The sequence below is a fragment of the Colius striatus genome, chromosome Z (genome assembly GCF_028858725.1).
Source record: "Colius striatus isolate bColStr4 chromosome Z, bColStr4.1.hap1, whole genome shotgun sequence".
NCBI classification, from domain to species: Eukaryota; Metazoa; Chordata; class Aves; order Coliiformes; family Coliidae; genus Colius; species Colius striatus.
The window spans coordinates 69,939,487-69,959,976 of record NC_084790.1 but is presented as its reverse complement, the minus strand read 5'-3'; the positions used below and the strand labels follow the sequence as shown (position 1 = coordinate 69,959,976).

The 20,490-nt window shown below is 33.7% G+C and overlaps 1 protein-coding gene across 1 annotated transcript in view; it reads left to right on the top strand.

The window, feature by feature from the left end:
- The window catches only part of CNTNAP4 (contactin associated protein family member 4), a 227,766-nt gene that overhangs the window by 80,680 nt on the left and 126,596 nt on the right, over window positions 1-20,490 (top strand). Inside the window, exon 3 of the mRNA XM_062017669.1 lies at window positions 1,858-2,051. Within this exon, the coding sequence (XP_061873653.1) occupies window positions 1,858-2,051 (194 nt within the window). The remainder of the gene's footprint in view (window positions 1-1,857; window positions 2,052-20,490) is intronic.

Below are 20,490 nucleotides of genomic sequence, written 5' to 3'. Positions count from 1 at the left end.
ATGGAACAACCTGATAATTTTTACTGTAAAGAAGTAGACATCTTTTCACTTAGTGATGTAATTTTCATTAAGAAAATGTAAGGGGATATAAATATAATTCAGGCAATAATAGCAACAGACTTTTTTTATGTCATTAACTTAACCTGTGGATTTGGGAAGTAACATATGCCAAGTTGGAAAATCAATTTAAATTAGTAACATGCCACACCAAGCACTATTTCTGCCTTCTTTAAGTGCAGAATACCACTTTTACGTTATCTTTATTTTCACTGAATATTTAGACAAATGCTTTAGACTTTAGACAAATGCTGCTTCATTGCTTCATGTTCTCCATCATAATTTTAAAAGAAGTATCTGTACTTCTGCTATTAGATGTACCTAGTAAATTGTTCACTTAAGGAGGAACGTACTAAAGGAGGAACATACTCTGTGTCAGAACTCACAGTTAAAATTTTGAAGGAATCCATTTTTGGAACTAGTTCTTGACCGTATCATCAACATGCATATGCAAAATTTTTGTTTGATTTTGAGTTCTGTGATGCAAATATTACTTCAGAATTGTTTTCTTACTGTCTTTTTTGAAAAAAAAAACCCCTCTAGATTTATTGGGAAAGAGTATGGTTGGGATCATTGCTATTAAGTCACTGCAAGGGCTAACTGTAGCTGTTTTCAAATTAGTTTGCTAGTTATATCACTAATTATGATTAAATGAGAATTCAAATCACCACTCAACTACAGTTTTCATGAAAAACAGGTTCATATACAAACCACAGAAAATTTACTTTTTAAAAATGCTATCCTTATATCCTAGATCTGATGTCTTCTCCTAAGAAATAATTAATAAAGGAGAAAACGGGAGGTTTTACCTGAAATTTCTCATCCTGATGTAGATAAATGACTAAAAAAATAAATAACAAATCTACAGAGTCTTTAACTTCACTCATAGATTTAAAGGTTATATTTTAATTAATTTATAAAGGTGTGGACAAAATAATTCACACATACTTAAGGATTTATGTATTCCTCTCAGCTCTTTCTACTTACTTTCCTCTGTAGAACGAACCTCACATTTTGTGTGAGGCTAGTGAACATCTACAAGATTTCCCATCATCTTATTTTTAAATCACTTTTAAAGTTTGTTTAAAAAAATTAAAATCCATTCAATAATGGAAATAAAACCATATGTAATGTTTTACTTATTAAATGGTATATATCTTGAAACCTATACAAGCATAAAGTTGGATTGCAGCTGTCTCTTTCAGATAATACAATGTTTATTAATGGTGGGAATTTGTCTGAATTAGATATAAATACATGCTTGCAAAATGCATCTTTTTTTGGTACCTCTTCTCTAATAAAACCCACCAGATGCCAGCCATGTCTGAATACTTGTAAATTTTGCAGAATACTTTCATAAAAAACCACTTTTTTGTGTGTGATTGTTTCTCACCTCGTTTTTGGGCTTTTTCATCCAACTTCACAAAGTAACCTGATCTGAGTAAATAAAGGCAAGCTAAGAAAGGGAACGGAAAACTAAATTGATATCATGACTTGATATGATTCCCTTATTTTGGCTGCAAATGGAGTGGTTGATTTGAGACATATAAATTTATCATCTAACTCTGCTTATTGCAATTCTTCATATCCAAGTTTCACAGAACAGAACACTACAGAAACATTCAGCTTAGAGTGGACCTCAGAGATCTTTTAGTCCATATAAAATGAAATAGAGAATATAAAGGACATCTTTCACTATATCAAGTTGCTCTTATGAATTAATTCATTTTTATATATACAAGTTTTGTGTTAAGTTTCTTCTTTTCAGAATACTTTTCAATCTTTTCCATTCTTTTTAAGGTGCTGGTGGCTGGTCTCCACTTGTGTCCAATAAATACCAGTGGCTTCAGATTGATCTTGGTGAAAGAACTGAGATTACTGCTGTTGCTACTCAAGGTGGTTACGGGAGCTCTGACTGGGTAACAAGCTACCTTCTAATGTTTAGTGATAGTGGTCGAAACTGGAAGCAGTATCGTCAAGAAGAAAGCATTTGGGTATGTTTTTTTCAATAATGAGAATTATGTTTCTGCAGAAGACTTAAAATACTTGTGTTATAAATTGTTATAAGAAAAGTAGTGGAATATGAAAAACTACACTGAAAGTGTTTAAATAATTAAGTATACAAAATTATTTTGCTTTTGACAAGATAAAAGGCTGTAACAAGCAAAGAAACATAACCCCCCGTATCCTTATCATGACTCCATTAATTCCAAAGGAGATATTCTAAGGACTAAAAATGTACTGCAGAATGTCTTTTCTGCTGCTATATATGTAAAGCTGTTTTCCCAAAGTATTGATCCCAGCCTGCTAAACTTGGATTTTTAATAAGGAAGAAAAGAAATATTACTTTACTGTTTTCTGGTACATTTAATCTGATTATAAAAGAAAAATGAAAAGAGACAAAGAATCAAAATATAACTAAACAAAACTAAATTTATTTAAAAACAAATCAAAATTAAGCAACATTTAATTTTTGGTCATCTAATTCACAGACTAGTTTCTGATGTTTAAACCATTTATCATTAATTGGCATTGTATCTAATAATAATTATTATTATGCCTTGCTATGCTCATTACCTTCTATTTATAGGAATGTTATTGAGAGCAAAAGGTACACTATATCAGGCAGACAATGCCTAAAATCCACATGGAAAGTTCTAGACCTTTCATTAATACTCAATATTTAGCATCTTCGTCTAAAGGAAGAAAATTAATACCTGTGATCTACGATTTTATCCTGTCAAGTTATTTTTATCTTTCTGTCCATACAGAGAGCTGATGTTTTTCAAATTTTAATAAGCTTTAGGCTTCAGTTGTTTCTTGTTGCAGTTAAACATTATGTTAAAATGTATTTCACTTTCAGCATTTTAATTTTGTTGACTTTTAATTCAAAATGTTCTTGTTACTCTTATTGTCAACCCCCATCTATGGTATAATGAGATTATGCAGTGGCTTACCCATTGCATAAATATCCTTCTTTTTGAATTTGCTACATACTTCTGCTTCAGATTGTGTTTTCATAACAAAGGGAAATAAATGAGTTTCTAATCCATACGGCTGTGGGGAGAGAGAAAAGAAAAACAATCTTCCGAATGTTAAATGAGTATAAGCTGCTACAATATTGTTTTTGCTCATCTTCAGACAAATGAATAATACAAATATGAGATGTAGAGCTGCTTAATTTCTTCTGTGAGGTCTTTTGAAGTCCCATGTTGGTATTGCAAACAGTGATGTAGACAAGTATTTCCCAAATATTGCTACCAGTAAAATAGTTAATAAAAATTTGTTAAAAAAAAAGTTAAATGGTGAAGCAGGTGTAAGGAGGTTGTTAGACCTGTAGGAGGGGAAAAGTCAACTTCAATTTTATTATCTCAAACTTAATAAACAAATGAATATTTTCATAATTGCAATGAAGATTAGAGGTATGGCTTGCAGACACTGATACATAACTCAGGGACATAAACCATCAAATTCAGGGATAATCTATTGATCTTTTTATGTATGTTTCTTTAGGAATTCTGCTTCTAGTGGAATGCATTTACGTTTTTCTAAACTAATGTATAGATATATTCTTGGAATGAAACACTTAAATCGCTATTTATTTTTATAGATTTTCTCTGACTATTATATGTTTATGTTTTAAGTCTTCTTAACTGAGGTGCCTAGGTTCATTTCAGGAAAGAATGTTCCACATTTTATGATACCCACTGTGTTATTTCTATTCTCTTTTAACTGAGTCATTGCCTTATTACAAGATTGCTTACCAGGGGTAATTTTTTAACTTTTTTCCTTGACTACTACTGTGAATTAGAAAGATGTTTTGCAGATTTGAAAGACCTGTATTGCTATAAGTACTTCAAAATTCTTTACTATATGTAAGGATTTGCACTTTGTAACCGTGATTTCTAAACCTAACAAGAAAAGATGCATCTGTACAATTTCACAACTCTATTTTTTATTTTCCTTTACAGAAGTAAGGTTTGAGTTGTCTTTGGCTTATCTTAGGTTCTGAAGCTCTTGCCATGTCTGGGGAGTGGATCAAATTTTTTTCACTCACCATGAAATTTTTATAACTGAATTGCAAAGAGGAGTATCCAGGCATCTACAGATGATCTAGTTATAAAAACTTTCTTTATAGTCTGTGGAAAGGGTAGTCTTTTTTAAGGCTAGTTCTTCTGACCTTAGATGTCTTTGTCAGATTGAAATGAGTCATGTATAACTATCTTATCCCTCTCCAATCTATAAAATGCTTCATTGCCTGTGGTACTTAATTTGGATCTGGATATTCTAAGTAAGGCGAGATGAACTTCTCTCGCCCCTTGTGGCTGCTAAATATGATTTGTTTTCATTTCTCTGTACATTAGGACTCTATTTAGAGAGAATGTCTGCAGTCTTTACCTGTGCAATATACCTTGATCTCGGGCTTCTCATTGACAGTTTACTGATTACTTACCTTACTTGCTATCTTATATTGATAATAGTTTATTTTCAATGTAGATTTTATTTATTGCTGAAAACCCTTGAATTACTCCAAATACTTTTGAAAGTCTATCTCCATTAGAGTCACTAGGACTGCTCTCATTGTAGATTAAGTGTTATTAAGAATATTTAAGAATTGAGGCTTTAGTAGTTTTTTTTCTAGGAAAAAAATATGCACATTCCTTTTCATGTCTTTCCTCACTAATTGTCTTTTTAAAATAAATCTGTTAAATGTTTTCTGCAATCTACTCGATACTTACATTAAGATTTTTCAGGCACTAAGCCCTAGGATCAATATTAACATCTTTCTAAAAGCTAATACATTTCTGGTCAAGACAAAATTGTCATGTTAAATGATTGTTATTAGTGGTAAAATGTATATTTTTAGACAGAAATATTTCTATTTTAGAAGAAATAATTTAGTCTTGGAAAAATATTAATTCAACTAAATCTAATTTTTTCTGTGATAGTACTGTAAATGTAAATAATATATGTCTGAATATGTATGTTCTTCAGTCTATTTTTATTTTTTACATTCCTTAGAATATAATTTCAGATGGAGTAAAGCCCAACTTCCCAAACACATCCTTTGTATAGTTATTTTTTCTTTTTTACCTCCTAAGTGAGCAATGGTTGCAAATTAGTTTATGTATTAGAATATCATATTTTACTATGGAAAGGACAATTTTTTTCTATTTAGTTTCTTTCAAAATTCAGGAGGCATACTGAACTTTAAACATCTTTAAAAATTGATGGTAAACTTAAGCTTTGACTCAAGAAGTGCTAAGAAAATATGCCTGTCTTTCAATATTACATTTAACAGCTGTTCTGCTATAACTTCTTCCTAGTAATTTGTATTCTAGGTATCATTGCCTGTATTTTATCTGTGAAGAATCTGCTATTGTAATTGGTAGTTTATTATTTCAGGGCTCCATATATTAATCATGTTAACTAGTATAGTTTCCAGCTTTCACTAATTTCATACCCCAGTATCACAAGTCTTTTTCTGGTGTATAGTCTCTGCTTAAGATTACTAATTTAATGTTTCTTTTAAAAGGAGAGTAAAAATGTAACAGAAATTATATTCTCCATCATTTTGAAAATGGAGGAACTAAGACAGAGAAGAAAGAGAGCAATTTACAGTTTGAATGACAAGTTTCACAGGGATGATCGTTTCAGTGAAAGAATGAGTGATCCTGCTCATGATGAAAACAACAGAATGTCATTCATTATCAGGAGATTAGAAGAAGAAAAGAGATACACTTTCTCTTAAATTAAAAGTTTACCATTTATTCTCTGATACAGCTAGGGGAAACCACAAAATTCAGTCCTTTGTTTGGATTTTTTTTTTTTCGGGGGGGGAAAGAGAGTTATTTCTTTGCTTTTTTCTTGACAGAATAATGACTTATTCATTCCACAGCTGTGATCAAATTTTCAATATGTTTGTATGTACATTTTCATTTTGAGGTCTATTTTCCATTTTATTTACCTTAACTTAAGGTAAAGCTGGAAATTTTATTATAATTTTCTCAATCTTTTGAGATTGTGTAGAGGTGATTTCTTAACAGTAGCTCTTAGCGGTTACTATTCTAATGGTATGTAATAGAATACTATAAATACTGAGTAATTTCTTGCACACATATTGCTACATATATTCCTGACTTCCTCTTTAAAGGATTTGGAGTGGTAGTTCATTGGAAACTTCCAGTACTGTAAAATGATTAATCATTATGAAAAGTTGCAGATTAAGGAAATAGTAAATCACAAGTATTCTATGATTGTCACATCTAGAGTGCAGTTTCTTCAATGTTTTCTCTAAGCTAGTGACTCTTCCTCAGTCTTAAGGATTCACATGTTTGCTAGAAGCTATGATCCTTCTCCTTAGAGAAAAATCAGTCCTTGTTCTTGACCATGATTGGCTTCACTTTAAAACCAAAAGGCTGTATGTATATGTTACTTTTCTTGTTTTCTGATTATGACTTATTTGGAGCAAACAATTTTATATCAATTCCTTCTGCATCCCAAGGCACAAGTAACTCAAAAGTTGTAGTGGGTTTGCCTGGGCCAGGTTGTTGGTAATGGAGGGGCTACAGGGGTGGCTTCTTTAAACAAAGAGCTGCCAGAAGCTTCTGCTGTAGCTGACAGGACTAATGCCAGTCAGTTCTAAGATGGATCCCACAGCTGACCAAGACTGAGCCTATTAGTGACTGAAGTAACGCTTCTGTGAGTAACATTTGAGAAGGGGAAGAAGTTACCGTGCAGTTGCGAAACTGCATCAGCAACAGGGAATGAGAATGTGAAAGCATCTCTACAGACACCAAGGTCACTACAGAAGCAGGGGGAGGAGATGCTTAGGTCCTGAAAGAAAGATTCCCCTGTGGCCTGTGGTGAAGGCCGTAGTGAAACAGCTGTCCCCTTGCAGTCCGTGAAGTTCAAGGGGAGCAGAGATCCACTTGCAGCCTTAGGAGGACTCCACAGCAAAGCAGGTGGATGCCTGAAGAAGGATGTGACTCTGTGGGAAGCCCACATTGGAGTAAGTTCCTGGCAGGACCTGAGAGCCCATGGGAAGGGAGAAGCCCACGCCAGAGCAGGTTTGCTGTCAGGAGACTCAGGCAGGAGCAGTCGGTATGTGAAGGACTATTCTCCTGGTAGATGACCCATGTTGGGGAAGGGTGTGAGAAGCTGCCGCCACAGGAGGCCCCATGCTGGAGCAGTTCATGAGGAAGTATTTCCCATGGGTAGGACCCCACACTGTGGGAGGGACCCCCCAATTGTCGCAGTGGGAATGGCAAGGAGGCCTCCCCCTGAGAATAAGCAGTGGCATCTTTAATTAACTGACCACAACAACGTGTTTTAAGATTCGGTTTTATTTCTCATCTCCCTATTCCGATGGTTCATTAATAAATCAAACATTTTAATTCCCAAATTTGGTCTATTTTAGCTGAGACCCTAATTGCTGAACAATCTCCCTGTCCTTACCTCAACACATAAACCTCTCATTATATTTTTTCTCTCCCCTGTCCAGTTTAGGAGGGAGAGTGATATGACTTGGTGAGCATCTGGCACTCAGCCAGGGCCAAACCACCATGGGTTTTTTTTGGTGCTCAACATGAAGCAGGAGGGTTTTGAGGAGTTTGAGATAAGGATTGTAACTGGGATTGGTAAGAGGTAAAACATGAACTGGATGATGTTAGAATGGAATTATTGTAGAGAATTTTGGTTTCTTTTTATGTGATGAAGGAATGAGGAGTGGATTGTATATAAATGATCCACTTTTGTTCAGTAGTGTGATGATGTTATTTTCATTTTGGGTGTGGTGAATACTTTTTTGTGAAGATTGTTAGTTTTGTGTGACAAATATGGTTTTTTATGATAATTCTTAAAGCTGTGATTCACAGAGGTAAGGAGTGGAGTGGGGTACTCCCACACAAATGTGTACTTCATTATATTTTCCTTAGCTACTGCTTGTCACTGTTTTGACTTCAATATACAGACTGACATGGCACTTCTCTATTGCTACTCACAGAAAATAAAGACTATTTTATCTGGAAATTAAAGTAAGGCAGATGATGATGACTTCAACACAGTTGGTTCTGTTGTAGCTTGTTGATTATTCACTTGTCTTGTGTTTTCATCCAAACACTCCCAATGGAATAGTTTTAACTACTTAACTCGACTATGTAACATAAAGACCTATAACAACTACATAGGCTGCATGGCTGGGCCAAGGCCAATACCGTGAGTTTCAATAAGGCCAAGTGCCAGGTCCTGGGCTACAGCAACCCCCAGCAGCGCTACAGGCTTGGGGAGGAGTGGCTGGAAAGCTGACAGGCATAGAGGGACCTGGCAGCATTGACTGACAGTGGCTGAACCTGAGCCAGGAATGTGCCCGTTTAGCTAGGAAGGCCAATGGCATCCTGATCTAAACCTGGAACAGTGTTGTCAGCAAGAGGAGGGAGGTGATCATTTCTCTCAAAATACTGTATCCACTTTTGTGCTCCTCTCTACCAGGTCTTTGAGGTCCTGGAGTGGATCCAGAGGCTGGCTTCTAAGCTAGTAAAGGATTTGGAGCATGTCTCATATGAGGAACAACTGAGGGATCTGAGGCTGTTTAGCTTGAAGAAAAGAATGCTCAGGAGAGACCTTAATTGCTCTACAACTACTTGAAAGGAAGTTGTAATGAGGCGGGGATCATCGTGTTCTCCCTAGTAACATGCGATAGAACTAGAGGACATGGCCTCAGGTTACACCGGGGGAGGTTCAGGCTGGATATGAGGAGGAATTTCTTGATTGAAAGGGTTGTCAGACATTGGAATGCCCAGGAGGTGTGGAGTCACTGTCCCTGTAGGTGTTTAAGAGACATATGGATGTTGCATTTAGGAAAATACTCTAGTGGTCTAGAGCTATGACGAAGATTGGATTCAATGATCTGAAAAGTCTCTTCAAGCCAAAACTATTATATGATTATGTGATTCTATAACTTAAAACTGCAACTGGCTTCTACCTTTCTGTAACTTCCTTAAAGAGGAAATTATCACAGAATTTGTCAGATTGCATAAGTTATGTGTTATAATCCTGAAGTGCACCAATATCTATAAAGTGGTTAAAAACTCCTATATATTTGCAGTTCTAAATTTTTTAATTCTTTTTTGTAAGGGATAATAGCATTAAAGACAGGCAAAATGTGTTTTATTTTATCATGGAGATTAAAAATCCCCTTCATCCTGAGTGTCTGTTTAAAGTAAAATTTAAAAAACATAAGAAGGACATGAATGTGTATCCCAAAACTGTGAAATACATACTTGATATCAAAATATCTTTTCCTTGAAATGTTCTGCTTCAGGAATGTTTGCTAAAATAACAACAGGAGCAGTCCTGGCATTGCTATCATCCAAAATATTAGATATCCAAATCTAATACACAAAAACAAGAGCCACTGAATATCGGGATGGGAGTCAGGAAGAGAGTAGTGAAGAATGGTGGTTATCAGAATCTGGGCAGACCAGAAGGAAATTTTGTGCTGATATTGAGTTAAACTAAAGATTCTCAGGATCTGAAATCAAGAGATGATGCTTCAAAGCTTAGTATCAGATAAATAAGCCAGATATGTCATGCTAGATAAAGATCATGGTTTCAAGACTTGAAAAGTTTTTGTTTTATTAAGGTAAACATCAAAAGTACTTCTTTTTATACAGTATGCAGAGTGATATTGCATAAGATTTTGCAGGTTTTTTGTTTGATATTTCCTTCTTTATTTCCACATTATTATAATTATAGTGAACTAGACATAATTAGTTCCATATATGTATAACCATTAAAAAGACACAAATAATTTTTCCAGAGCCCTTTAGATGAAATACATGATTATGCATATCCATATGGTGTTAGTTATGACAAGGAAATAATTTTATATTCTGTGTAGCAGGATTGACTTACTTAATAGCTTAAAGTAATGTAAATATTTTTAATTTTTTTTGTGTGTGTTTTGGGTATTGGCATGTTTCTAAGTATGAAATGAACACTGGGAGTAGGGATTATGATCTTTCATTGAACTCATCTCATATGGGTCCAAACAAGAACCTAAATTTGAAATATGAGGTTCAGTGACAATGAGTTAAACAATTAAGCATTTATTGAATTCATACATCTGAAATGTTTGCTTAATCTGATGTTTCACTTGAGTGAGAAGAAGAATATAGACTGAATAATTTGTAATTAATAATTTATTCGGTGAAAGTTTGAATTTTCTACCTGAGAATTATCTATTTGAGTGTGATATACATAAATGAATTTGATATTTTCAAGTGATTTGTGGAATAATGCTTCTATGAGTAGTTTGTGATCTTTATTCAACTTGCTGCAGTGTTCAGGAACATATCCTGGAGTGTTTTCAGTACATATAAGATCATGATGTTACGTTCAGATTCTCTAACCAAATAACTGTAAGTGTCAGGATTTTCTGAGTACAAGTTCAAAATAATGAATTTGAAATTATTGTTCCAGAAGAACTGTGTACTAATTTCATGATACTGGTGAATATATTTACAATACCCCACACACTAGAAAATTATGGATAGGGACAACAAACGAGTTATGAAAATCATTTAAATAATTAAATTTTTAAAAGATTTTGAGTTTCAACATATGTGCAGTTCTAGGGAAAATTAAATCTAGCCATCTCAGTATTGTTAATCTAAATATTTTTAATAACATCAGGTTTCTTGTCCTCCCTAATAAGCAGATGCTTATTAGAAATAATACATTCGGTAACATTTTCAAAGCTCTTTACCTGGTAAAATGTTATAAAGTGACACAAAACTTGACCTGTCTGCCTTGCACCCAAATCAATGTTTTGGTGTATGTACATACACACACTCACACCTACAAACGCAGAGATACATTCCATTGTAGAAAATTCGCTGATATAGATTCTGATTAAGAACATTTGCATGAAAATAACCCTAAGATGTATATACAACTGAGAGGAATAGGGGTAGATAGTTACTGAAAGACTATTTCACTCGGTGTTTGCATGGGGAAGAAGCTGACTAGTGCAAAGTTGGAACTTGAAAAGAAAGAACAATTGTGCAGAGAGAAATGCTGGAGGTTGCAAGAAGACACAGGAGAAAGCAAAGGAGAAGAATACCGTAACCTGAGGTAAAAAGGAGCTTGAAAGGAAAAATAAAAAATGCAGCATGAAGAAAAGTAGAGCTACAGGGAAGCTTGAAAGTAATAATAAATGCATGGATCTATTGTACAGCAGCTTTTGTGAAACTGGTTACATGCATAATCTTCCATTTAAGATGACATGATATTTATCTAAAACATTACATTTTTTGAACTGAACTTTTCAGCTTTTATATTTCCATATCCACTTCTGTTTAAAATATGGACTGACCACACTGCTATTTTTGGACACTTAAATGGCAATCTAAAAAGGCTAATTTGGCAGTCACAATGATTAATGCTCTGTATAAAATAACTTACAGTAAGTGAAGAGATGAATGCCTGCATAAGGTTAACCTGTCCCAGAGTATTTACTGTAACACAAAAGGAAGAAAAAATAAGTTTGAAACATGAGCAAATAAGACAGTGTTTTAAAGAAAATATTGATAAAATATGCATGTAAACATTAAGGAAATGGTTAATGCCATAACAGAGAAAATATATAGTGTCACTGCATATGTTATAACAGTCCATGTGTGGAGGGGAAATAAAAGTTAAATGCACACACTTAAGGAGACCATATTTAACTAATGACAATAAAATGCCTTGAAAATATGCAACTCCAGACACGTATACAAGTAAACTGTTCTACTACAATTAGACATTAATAGATTAAAAAGCATGTTAGTACTGCAAGTCATTAAATTGCCTGGACAAACAGGAGCTTTGGAAATCAAATTTTAATGTGTTATGAAGACTGACAATCATGTAAACTTAACACAAGATTTGGATTCTGGGACTGGTCTTGATAAGAAGGACTTTTCACATAGTGGTCATCTTAAGGGAAAGCAATAGAAAAGCAACTACAACTCACTGTATTTGGGTAGTATAGAGAAACAGCAAGTAACCAGTTCATTGCTTCTGCCATTCTCTGCAAGTTGGATCGGTCAGTTTATGCTATGAAAGTCTAAATATGACTTTGTGTGCACAAATCCTGGAAAAATTCGATATCTTCAGTTGAGTTTCTAAATATCAACACTAGATTTTCATGAGGATAATTATATTTAGATCTTTGATTTTTTTTTTTTAATCTAAAAGTGATGATGATGGAACACTTTTTCTCCATTAAAATGATTTCACATGATAGATTCTGAATTGTTTCTATGTGTTGGTTGTCTTAAAGCCAATAACATAATATCTGCTTCATGGAAAATACGGTACCAAAAAAACAAAAGTTTCTTTTTTTGTGTCTCAGCTATTGGCTGTTCTAGTGTGATATCATAGAATTATAGAATCATAGAATCATAGAATGGTAGGGTTGGAAGGGACCTTTAGAGATCATCTAGTTCAATCCCCTGCAGAAGCAGGGTCACCTAGATCAGGTCACGTAGGAAAATGTCCAGGCAGGTCTTGAAGACCTCCAAGGAAGGAGACTCCACAACCTCTCCAGGCAGCCTGTTCCACTGCTCCATCACCCTTACAGTAAAATAGTTTTTTCTTATATTTAAGTGGAACTTTCTGTGTTTCACTTTTTTGTGTTTTTTGTGATGTGATACTGATAATGTTATTCTCATACTAAGATGAGATATTTGTGCTTGAACATATATTTGTGTCTGAAAATCACTTATGATGCATTGAAAAATTGTCTTATGGATGCGAAAATACTATCTATATTTTCTACAACAGATTGTGAACATTACAGATGGCTTGGGGAAATCAAGCTGTTTTTGAAGAAAACAATTTATCTTCATAAACAGATTGAGGTCCGTTTAGTTTGCTCAAGGTCTGTTGAGCTAGTAAGTAGTAGCAGACCACACATTCTGCTTGTCTTTTGTTACCACAGCCACTGTTTTAAGGTGTATTAAAAATACTTTCAGACACATACTTTGGAGCTCCTTTGGAAGCATCTCTCTATTCTATATGAATTTGTTTTATGCTTAGTCAACTCCTTGAGGTTTAAAGCTAACCAGAGAGCCCTGATTTATCATAAAAACTTTGGCCATTGAACTTCAGAGAAAATGTCAAGTTTATTTTTAGAATATACAGTCTTAGCCCTGGTATAGGGTCAATCCTGACATTATAATAGTATATTAACTTTACAGCACAGTCATATTTGTATCATCTTCATATTTTCTTTGAAAATCCTTTAGAAAACTTACCAAGCATTGAAATTATGGATTCCTGAAAGTAGAAATAATAGTTTGCAGAACTAAGTGTTGCCAACTTGCTTGAACCTGGAAACTCCAAAGTACACTTAAATGCTCAAATTCCTATTTCAGGTTCTAAGAATCTGATTTTTATCTGGTTCTACTCTTTCTCTGAATCTGTATATCTCTAAAACAGGTATCACAATTAAAAATTTCTTCTCTCACTTGATTTTCTTACATGACTGTATGACAGTTTTCAGTTTGAATAGATATTGCTGTGCATCACTAGTGGTTTATAATTTTTGGGTTTTGTTTGTTGGGGTGGTCTTATTTAGTATTGGATTTTTCTCCTTTGCTATTTTAATTGTATGTTTGCTTTTTGTCCCAGTTCACGTACCAGGCTATTGAATAAGTAAAATCTGCTAGTATGATGCTATCAACATTCTCTTCCACAAACACAACAGAAATCTCTGTTATTTCTAGTGTTGTATGATCTAACATGGAATAAACAATTACCACCCTGCTGCATGATCATGAATGAGTAATTTGATTTGTAATAGCACACTGCGCTCTGAACCCATGCCTAAGCATTCACTGGAAACATCTACCTTGTCATTTGCTTATGTAGTTAAGGTTTTAGATAATGGCTAGATGTTAAATTCAAAACACTGTTAGAGTGAAGAGGAAAAAAATCTGTTTCTAAAGTGTTTTTCCTAATGGGTAAATATAGCTTAAATGTAGGGTGAGTCTGTATGTCTAAGATGGAGTTGATAATGATTATCTAAGAAGAGAAATTTGAGAGTATGTATGAAAATTCAGTTGATTTTTGAAGTACAAGGATCATATACCTTTTAGTATTAATGATTTATTTTCTCAATATCACCTTCAATTCATATTGAGTTAGACAGTATTTTGATAAAATATCAACTACATATTTCTTATTTCAATAAGATGCCATGTGATCATCACATCTCTGATGTGTGGAGACATTATGTCTTGATAATGCCATAGAATTTGGTAAAATCATAGAATCATAGAATGGTAGGTTTGGAAGGGACCTTTTAGAGATCATCTAGTCCAACCCCCTGAAGCAGGATCACCTAGATCAGGTCACATAGGAACACGTCCAGGCGGGTCTTGAAGATCTCCAAGGAAGGAGACTCCACAACCTCTCTGGGAACTTTTTGTGTTCCAGCTTCATCCCATTAACCCTTGTGCTGTTGCTAGTTGCAAAAGAAAAAAGGGATGACACAACCTCCTGACACACTTGTAACAAATGTTACAAGCTTGTTCTTAATGTATTTTTTAGTCTTTTTTTTTTTTTTTTTTTTGGCAAAATGAATCACATAAGAATAAACCAGATTAGTAACCTATGTATTAATACTGTATAGTTTCTTGTTGCCATATTTTAGGACCTTTTCTTAAATGGAAATGAATGGTGTTCCTCCACTGGGATGTGTATTTAGTTCTTAACAACATACATTTTTATGCTGAATAAAGAATTAGTTTTTCTCCAGTAGTCTGGCATTTAGCCCATTTAAATCTAGATTTTCTATTGCCAGACAGTGACATTTGCTATCAGTTGTTTTAAAGGTCATAGGTAAGCAGATTTAAAATGAACTTTATTGCATATTTCAACCCTTATATAAAACTTGCTGGATTGAAACTGTGAAAGGAATATTCCAGTGTGTTTTAAATAAATGATTCATCAGTTATAGCAGGACTACTCATATCTAGTAAAATTTTCAATGTGATCAATCATATACTTTGAAAATTCAGTGAAAAAATTTTTCTTTCTCTCTTCACAAATTGCCAAAATTTTTGAAAGGCCCTAGCCCTAACTATCACTGATGATAATTTCCTTGTTGTGCCTCAAACTAGTCTTTCTCAGTTTTTTCTTTATAGTTAGCTATATGGAAATCAACTGGAATTATATTTTTTTGATACTGAGTCAAAATGTCAGAAAAGTACCATGAAACACTGATTTATAGCATTTCACTTATTTTAACTATATTTATATCCTGTGTCAAATAATTTCATTCTTATATCTGTTAATTTACTTTTACAACTTTTAATGCAACTTTTCCAGCACATTGCCCTTTGTGAAAGTCGAAGAATTACAGAATCACAGAATCTTAAGGGTGGGAAGGGACCTTGAAAGATCATCTAGTCCAACCCCCCTGACAGAAGAGGACCTCCTAGAGTGGGTTACATAAGAACTCATCCAGGTGGGCTTTTAAAATCCATGGACATGATGAAACTCTATTGGACATCTTAGATTCATTACAGAGGAGTAAAAAAAAAATTAATTGAATATATACATATTTCTGTACAGTAATTCCCATTTTTTCGATAAAAAAGGGGCAAATTTTCATTTCAACTGTTAGATTTTATTTTGTTTCGTGGATAGCTCATGGATATGCCATATTTTTTGATCAATACTATCACCTGCACCTTTCTGAAAGATTAGGCTGTGGAAGACATCAGAGAACGCTTTATGAGCCTCCATGGCATTTACAATAACTGTCTTTTTAAAGTAACCGTCTGTGTAGATTTTTGTTCCTGTTCCATCAGTCATCATTATTAGTTACTGACAGGAAAATTTTAGGAAACTCCTCTGCAAAGTATTGTATATCTGAATCAAGCAGTTGTAAATTTTTTTTAATCAATTTTCATTAAAGGGGTTGTATGTTCTTTGTAGAATGCTAAAAATTAGATATTAGTGTCTAGTTATAAATATGAAGCACTGTCACCATGGGTTTTTTCTAAAGATTTGTGAACTATTATTTCACTTTTGTCACAGAATGATATATTTCTTTTTAAGGCTCTTATGATAGATGAATCTTGTATGAACTGTCCATTTTATTACTGAGTATTTCTAACTGATTACATGAAAAATAATGAATTTTATATATTCACTGTCATCATCTTTTTCCTCAATTTTCCCTCAGTCTTATCTTACCAAAGAATCACAATAGTTATGTGATACAGAGAAAAGCGAAATATGAAAAATGTGATGAGCTGAGCAGTGTTCTATTGTGAAAGATATGTAACATTAGTAAAAAGATCTATTTTCTATTCATAGTTTACATGCTAAGGTTGAATATGTCACTTCTAGGTGTCAATATAATTAAATATTGTCCAAATGAATTCTTGCAAATGAATTCACAAGTGTGAGACAGGAGCAGCAGTGGAAAAATGAATATATAAATATAAACAATACCAAAGGTTTAAATCTATTTTAGAGAAGATATCTTACTAGATCATATCTGGGATAAAGGGAGGTAAATAAAGACATAAAACTGTAAGAGAAAGGGAAAAGAATTACAGCTACCAGAGAGGATAGATTCTACTTTTGTGGATGATACAAAGCAATTCATTCTTTGTCCGCTTGTTCGCTGTCTGATTTTTCAGATAAGACCATAATTGAAGCCTTGGAAGCTCTCTCTATGGATAGAAAAGTAAACGATACTGCTGTTTCAGTTGTCAGTACACACTCTGCTACTGCACTGCCTTCCAGTCTAGTACACAACATATTGATTGTCTGATGTCTTCAATCTGGACATTGATATCTTTTAGTGATGTTGGCTGTAGATAGTATTTAAGTGAAAGGTGCTGTTTCAAACCTGACTATGAGCAAAAATATCTATTTAATGACTTTAAAAAAATCTTTGTATAAACAAAAGTGAATTTACCTGGACCTGTATAACTGAAGTAAAAGTTAAAGAAGGGCTACCGGATGTTATGGATCCTTGCTTGTTAAATTGCAGAGCACTACTAAATAAGTTTTCAGTAGTACACATGAGTTTTAAAATTTATACTTAAAAAAAAAAATCAACCATAAAGTCTTTTCTATAGTGCTATATATTATTTGCATATACATGGGAAACGCTAATAATATGTTGGCTAATACAGTGGAAGGATGTTTAAGACCTTTTCAGAGGCATGCCGATTGGAAAAATGCACATGTAGACACATCACTTGTACCATCTTTTATAATTTATTATTGATTTGAAAAATATACTATTTTAACTGAATTACTCAGAAAATGTAATACTTCCTAAAATGAAAGCGTAAATGTGAAAGGAGTAAACCAGTTTCTGGTTTTATAGTATAAGGGTTTGTTGTTTTTTTGGTTTTTTGTTGTTTTTTTTTTTTTTTTTAATGAAGCATGCAAAACACACTTAGAAGAGTTTAGTGATGTTGAATACAATAGCAAAGTTAGGCATTCTACTGAATTGCTTTTGGTTTGGTATTTTTTTCTTATCATCTCGCTTCTGATCTCTTAAGAAACTCAAATTGAATTATCCATACTGTTCTCTTTGAGGTGGTAAACTTTGACCATATCAGAATATTCATTAAAATGTAGATCTATACTGACTGTTTTAAAAACCTCAATGTTCTTATTCTGGCTAATTTTTCCATTCAGTTATAGAAACCTATCAATATCAGTGTTTTATTAAATGTATGCCATCAGAATTATGCTTACTATATTAGACTTGTTATGTATTTCAGGAATTTCTGTTTCCCAAAGCACATAATTACAAGTTGGCCTTGTCTTTGGGAAGAGCATGGACCTTGATGACAAACTAACAACATCTTAAAGAGGGAAATATCAAAGCCATTCTGGAGTATTTTCAGTTCAGCAGAGAACTTTTTTTCAGTGATCATCTAAAAATATGCATATATTTCTTTTTTAATATTTCTTTTTTTCTAAAATTGTGAAACTACTTTTAAGAATGCTGGAGTAGTACCATGAACTTTCATAAAGTCTACTGGAAAAAAATTAAAATCCCTCAAAAGCTGGATGAAGTCTAATTTCATTAAGCCAAACTGTGACCTCTACATGTTTTTCTGTTCTTTACATTGAAATGAGTACACATTTTTAATAGTGTTGAGAAATCAAAAAGATCTTTGATAGAAATTTTCTAATCAAAGCTGTGGACAGGAAAATAGCATTCCACTGATGAAGACATCAAGCAACAATGCAGTTTATTAGTAACTTGGGTACAAAATTTGATTTTTTTAGTCTGCTTCTCCAGTTTTGATTATAGTATTGTTTGAGATTTATGGAGAAAGTTCTGTCATGTGGTCAGATGTATTAAGGAAGTTCTGTCATAAGGAAGTGAAAAGTACATGTTATTCACCACTAAACGGAAGTGTGAAGAATTAGTTGTACATTGTGTAAGTTGCTGTACACTTGAACATCCAACTAGGAGGAAAACATGGAAAAAGATGTTTTTCTTTCTTCTGTGTAGTACATATATTGATTCAGTGACTCCCCTGATAACCTGTTCCGAGAAAACTTCAGCCTTGAGCATTGGCTTTAAATACACTTTAGTCTTTGTAAAAGAGCATGTATTTGTAAACCAACTCCTGATGCAGACTTCTGAAACACTTCTACCAGGATTCACAGAAAACGTCCAAGAAATTTTTGAAATATTGAGTCAGTAAAAAAATCTGTGTTCCTGATGCTAGTATAGAACAAAGCTTAAATCAGGATAATTGTACTGTTTTACACATGCTGAAGGTGGTGTGATACACAGTTAAAAAGGTTAAAAAAAGCCAGAAAGCTATTTGACTACTCATGGTAAAAAACATCTGAAGTCCTCCAAAATAGGCATGAGTTTGGCAGGGATACGGTTAACTTTCCCCGGGGGCCACAGGGGGCCATGTTGAGGATATTGGATCCCATGCTGATGTCATGCTGAGTAGATACAGGTAGCTGGAGGACACAGAGCTGTGAGGGAACTTTAGCTTCTCTGTCAGGACTGAGTGTCAGTGATGCCAAGCATTGCTTGTTTTCTGTATTCCTCTGCTGACATTATGGCCATTTTTTCTCTCCTTGTGGTGTTCTATTAAATTGCCCTTACCCCAACACACAAAGTTTGCCCTATTCCTTCTGATTCTCCTCTTCGTCCCTTTGAGGTGGGGAGGAGTGAACAACTGTGTAGTTTGATTGTTGTCATCTGGGTTCAAACTGCAACAGTAGCATATTATGAAATGGTGTTCTGGTAATGCTAACTACCTTTTCTTAATCATATATTAACATACTAAATTTTTGATCTCCTGTCTTGTTTGTTGTGTTACTTATTGCCACATTCACTGGTGTCAAAACAATTATTTTAAAGAAACTCATGATCTGAGAAGAGGAGATGACTTCATTGATATCTGTTCTGAAGCTTGTTTACTGCTTAAGACTAAATCTCTGTTTTGTGATTTAATCTCTCAGAAAGTATTATGCAACCTGCTTAGTCTTGAGTGTGACTGATTTGCATGTGTCATAATGTCTCGAACACTTTCAGGAAAAATTTGAAATACTTAATTCTGAAGAGATTGAATTAGTTTCCTAGCAGGATGCTATCTGCAAGAACAAGAAAATATGTAGTGTAAACACAACAGTCTCTCAGTCTCTTCCTGCTTGCTCCTCCCATTTTAGAACTCAATCCTGGCCCTTTGAACTAAAAAAAAGTCTATGCAGCTTAACTAGACATATCACATTAGAAAAACCATCAGATGCTGCCAAATACTGACAAATCATAAAAAACTGCCAGTGTCCAGTACTTTCAGACTAACATATTCAAAACAAAGGGTCTGCCTTAAAGATTATCAGATGGAGAGGAGAGAAAATTATTTCACTGAAAGAAAAATCTTTTACTTTGTATTAGAAAATCTTCATGAGTTATGTTATTTTTCCTTCACTTGTTTTCGAAGCACTGTGCAATTCTAGCCATTCATCTGAGTCACAAAATGAAGCAGCTTTGTACAAGAAAATGTTAATGTAAACAAAAAATTTTTTTTTTGTTCAGTATTGGAAAGCTCTTATAGTAAGGTTACAAATACATTAATTAAAAAAAGTAGATCCCTTGCATGTCCAGGAATATTGCAAAAATAAATATTACTATTTAATACTTTGTAGATTAGCTAGAAATATAAGTTCACTTGATATAAGTATAGTTGAAAGCAACGTAAATGAACGTGATTTAATTGAGTATGGGTATAATTAATTATTTTTCAAGTTTTAATCACTGGAATATAGAAAAAATAGTGAAAAGAGGTTTCTTAGCTTTTGTGCATGAATTTTCTGATTCGACAGATTATTTTGCCTCAAATAGATATATGGACTAGCCTTGGAATTGCA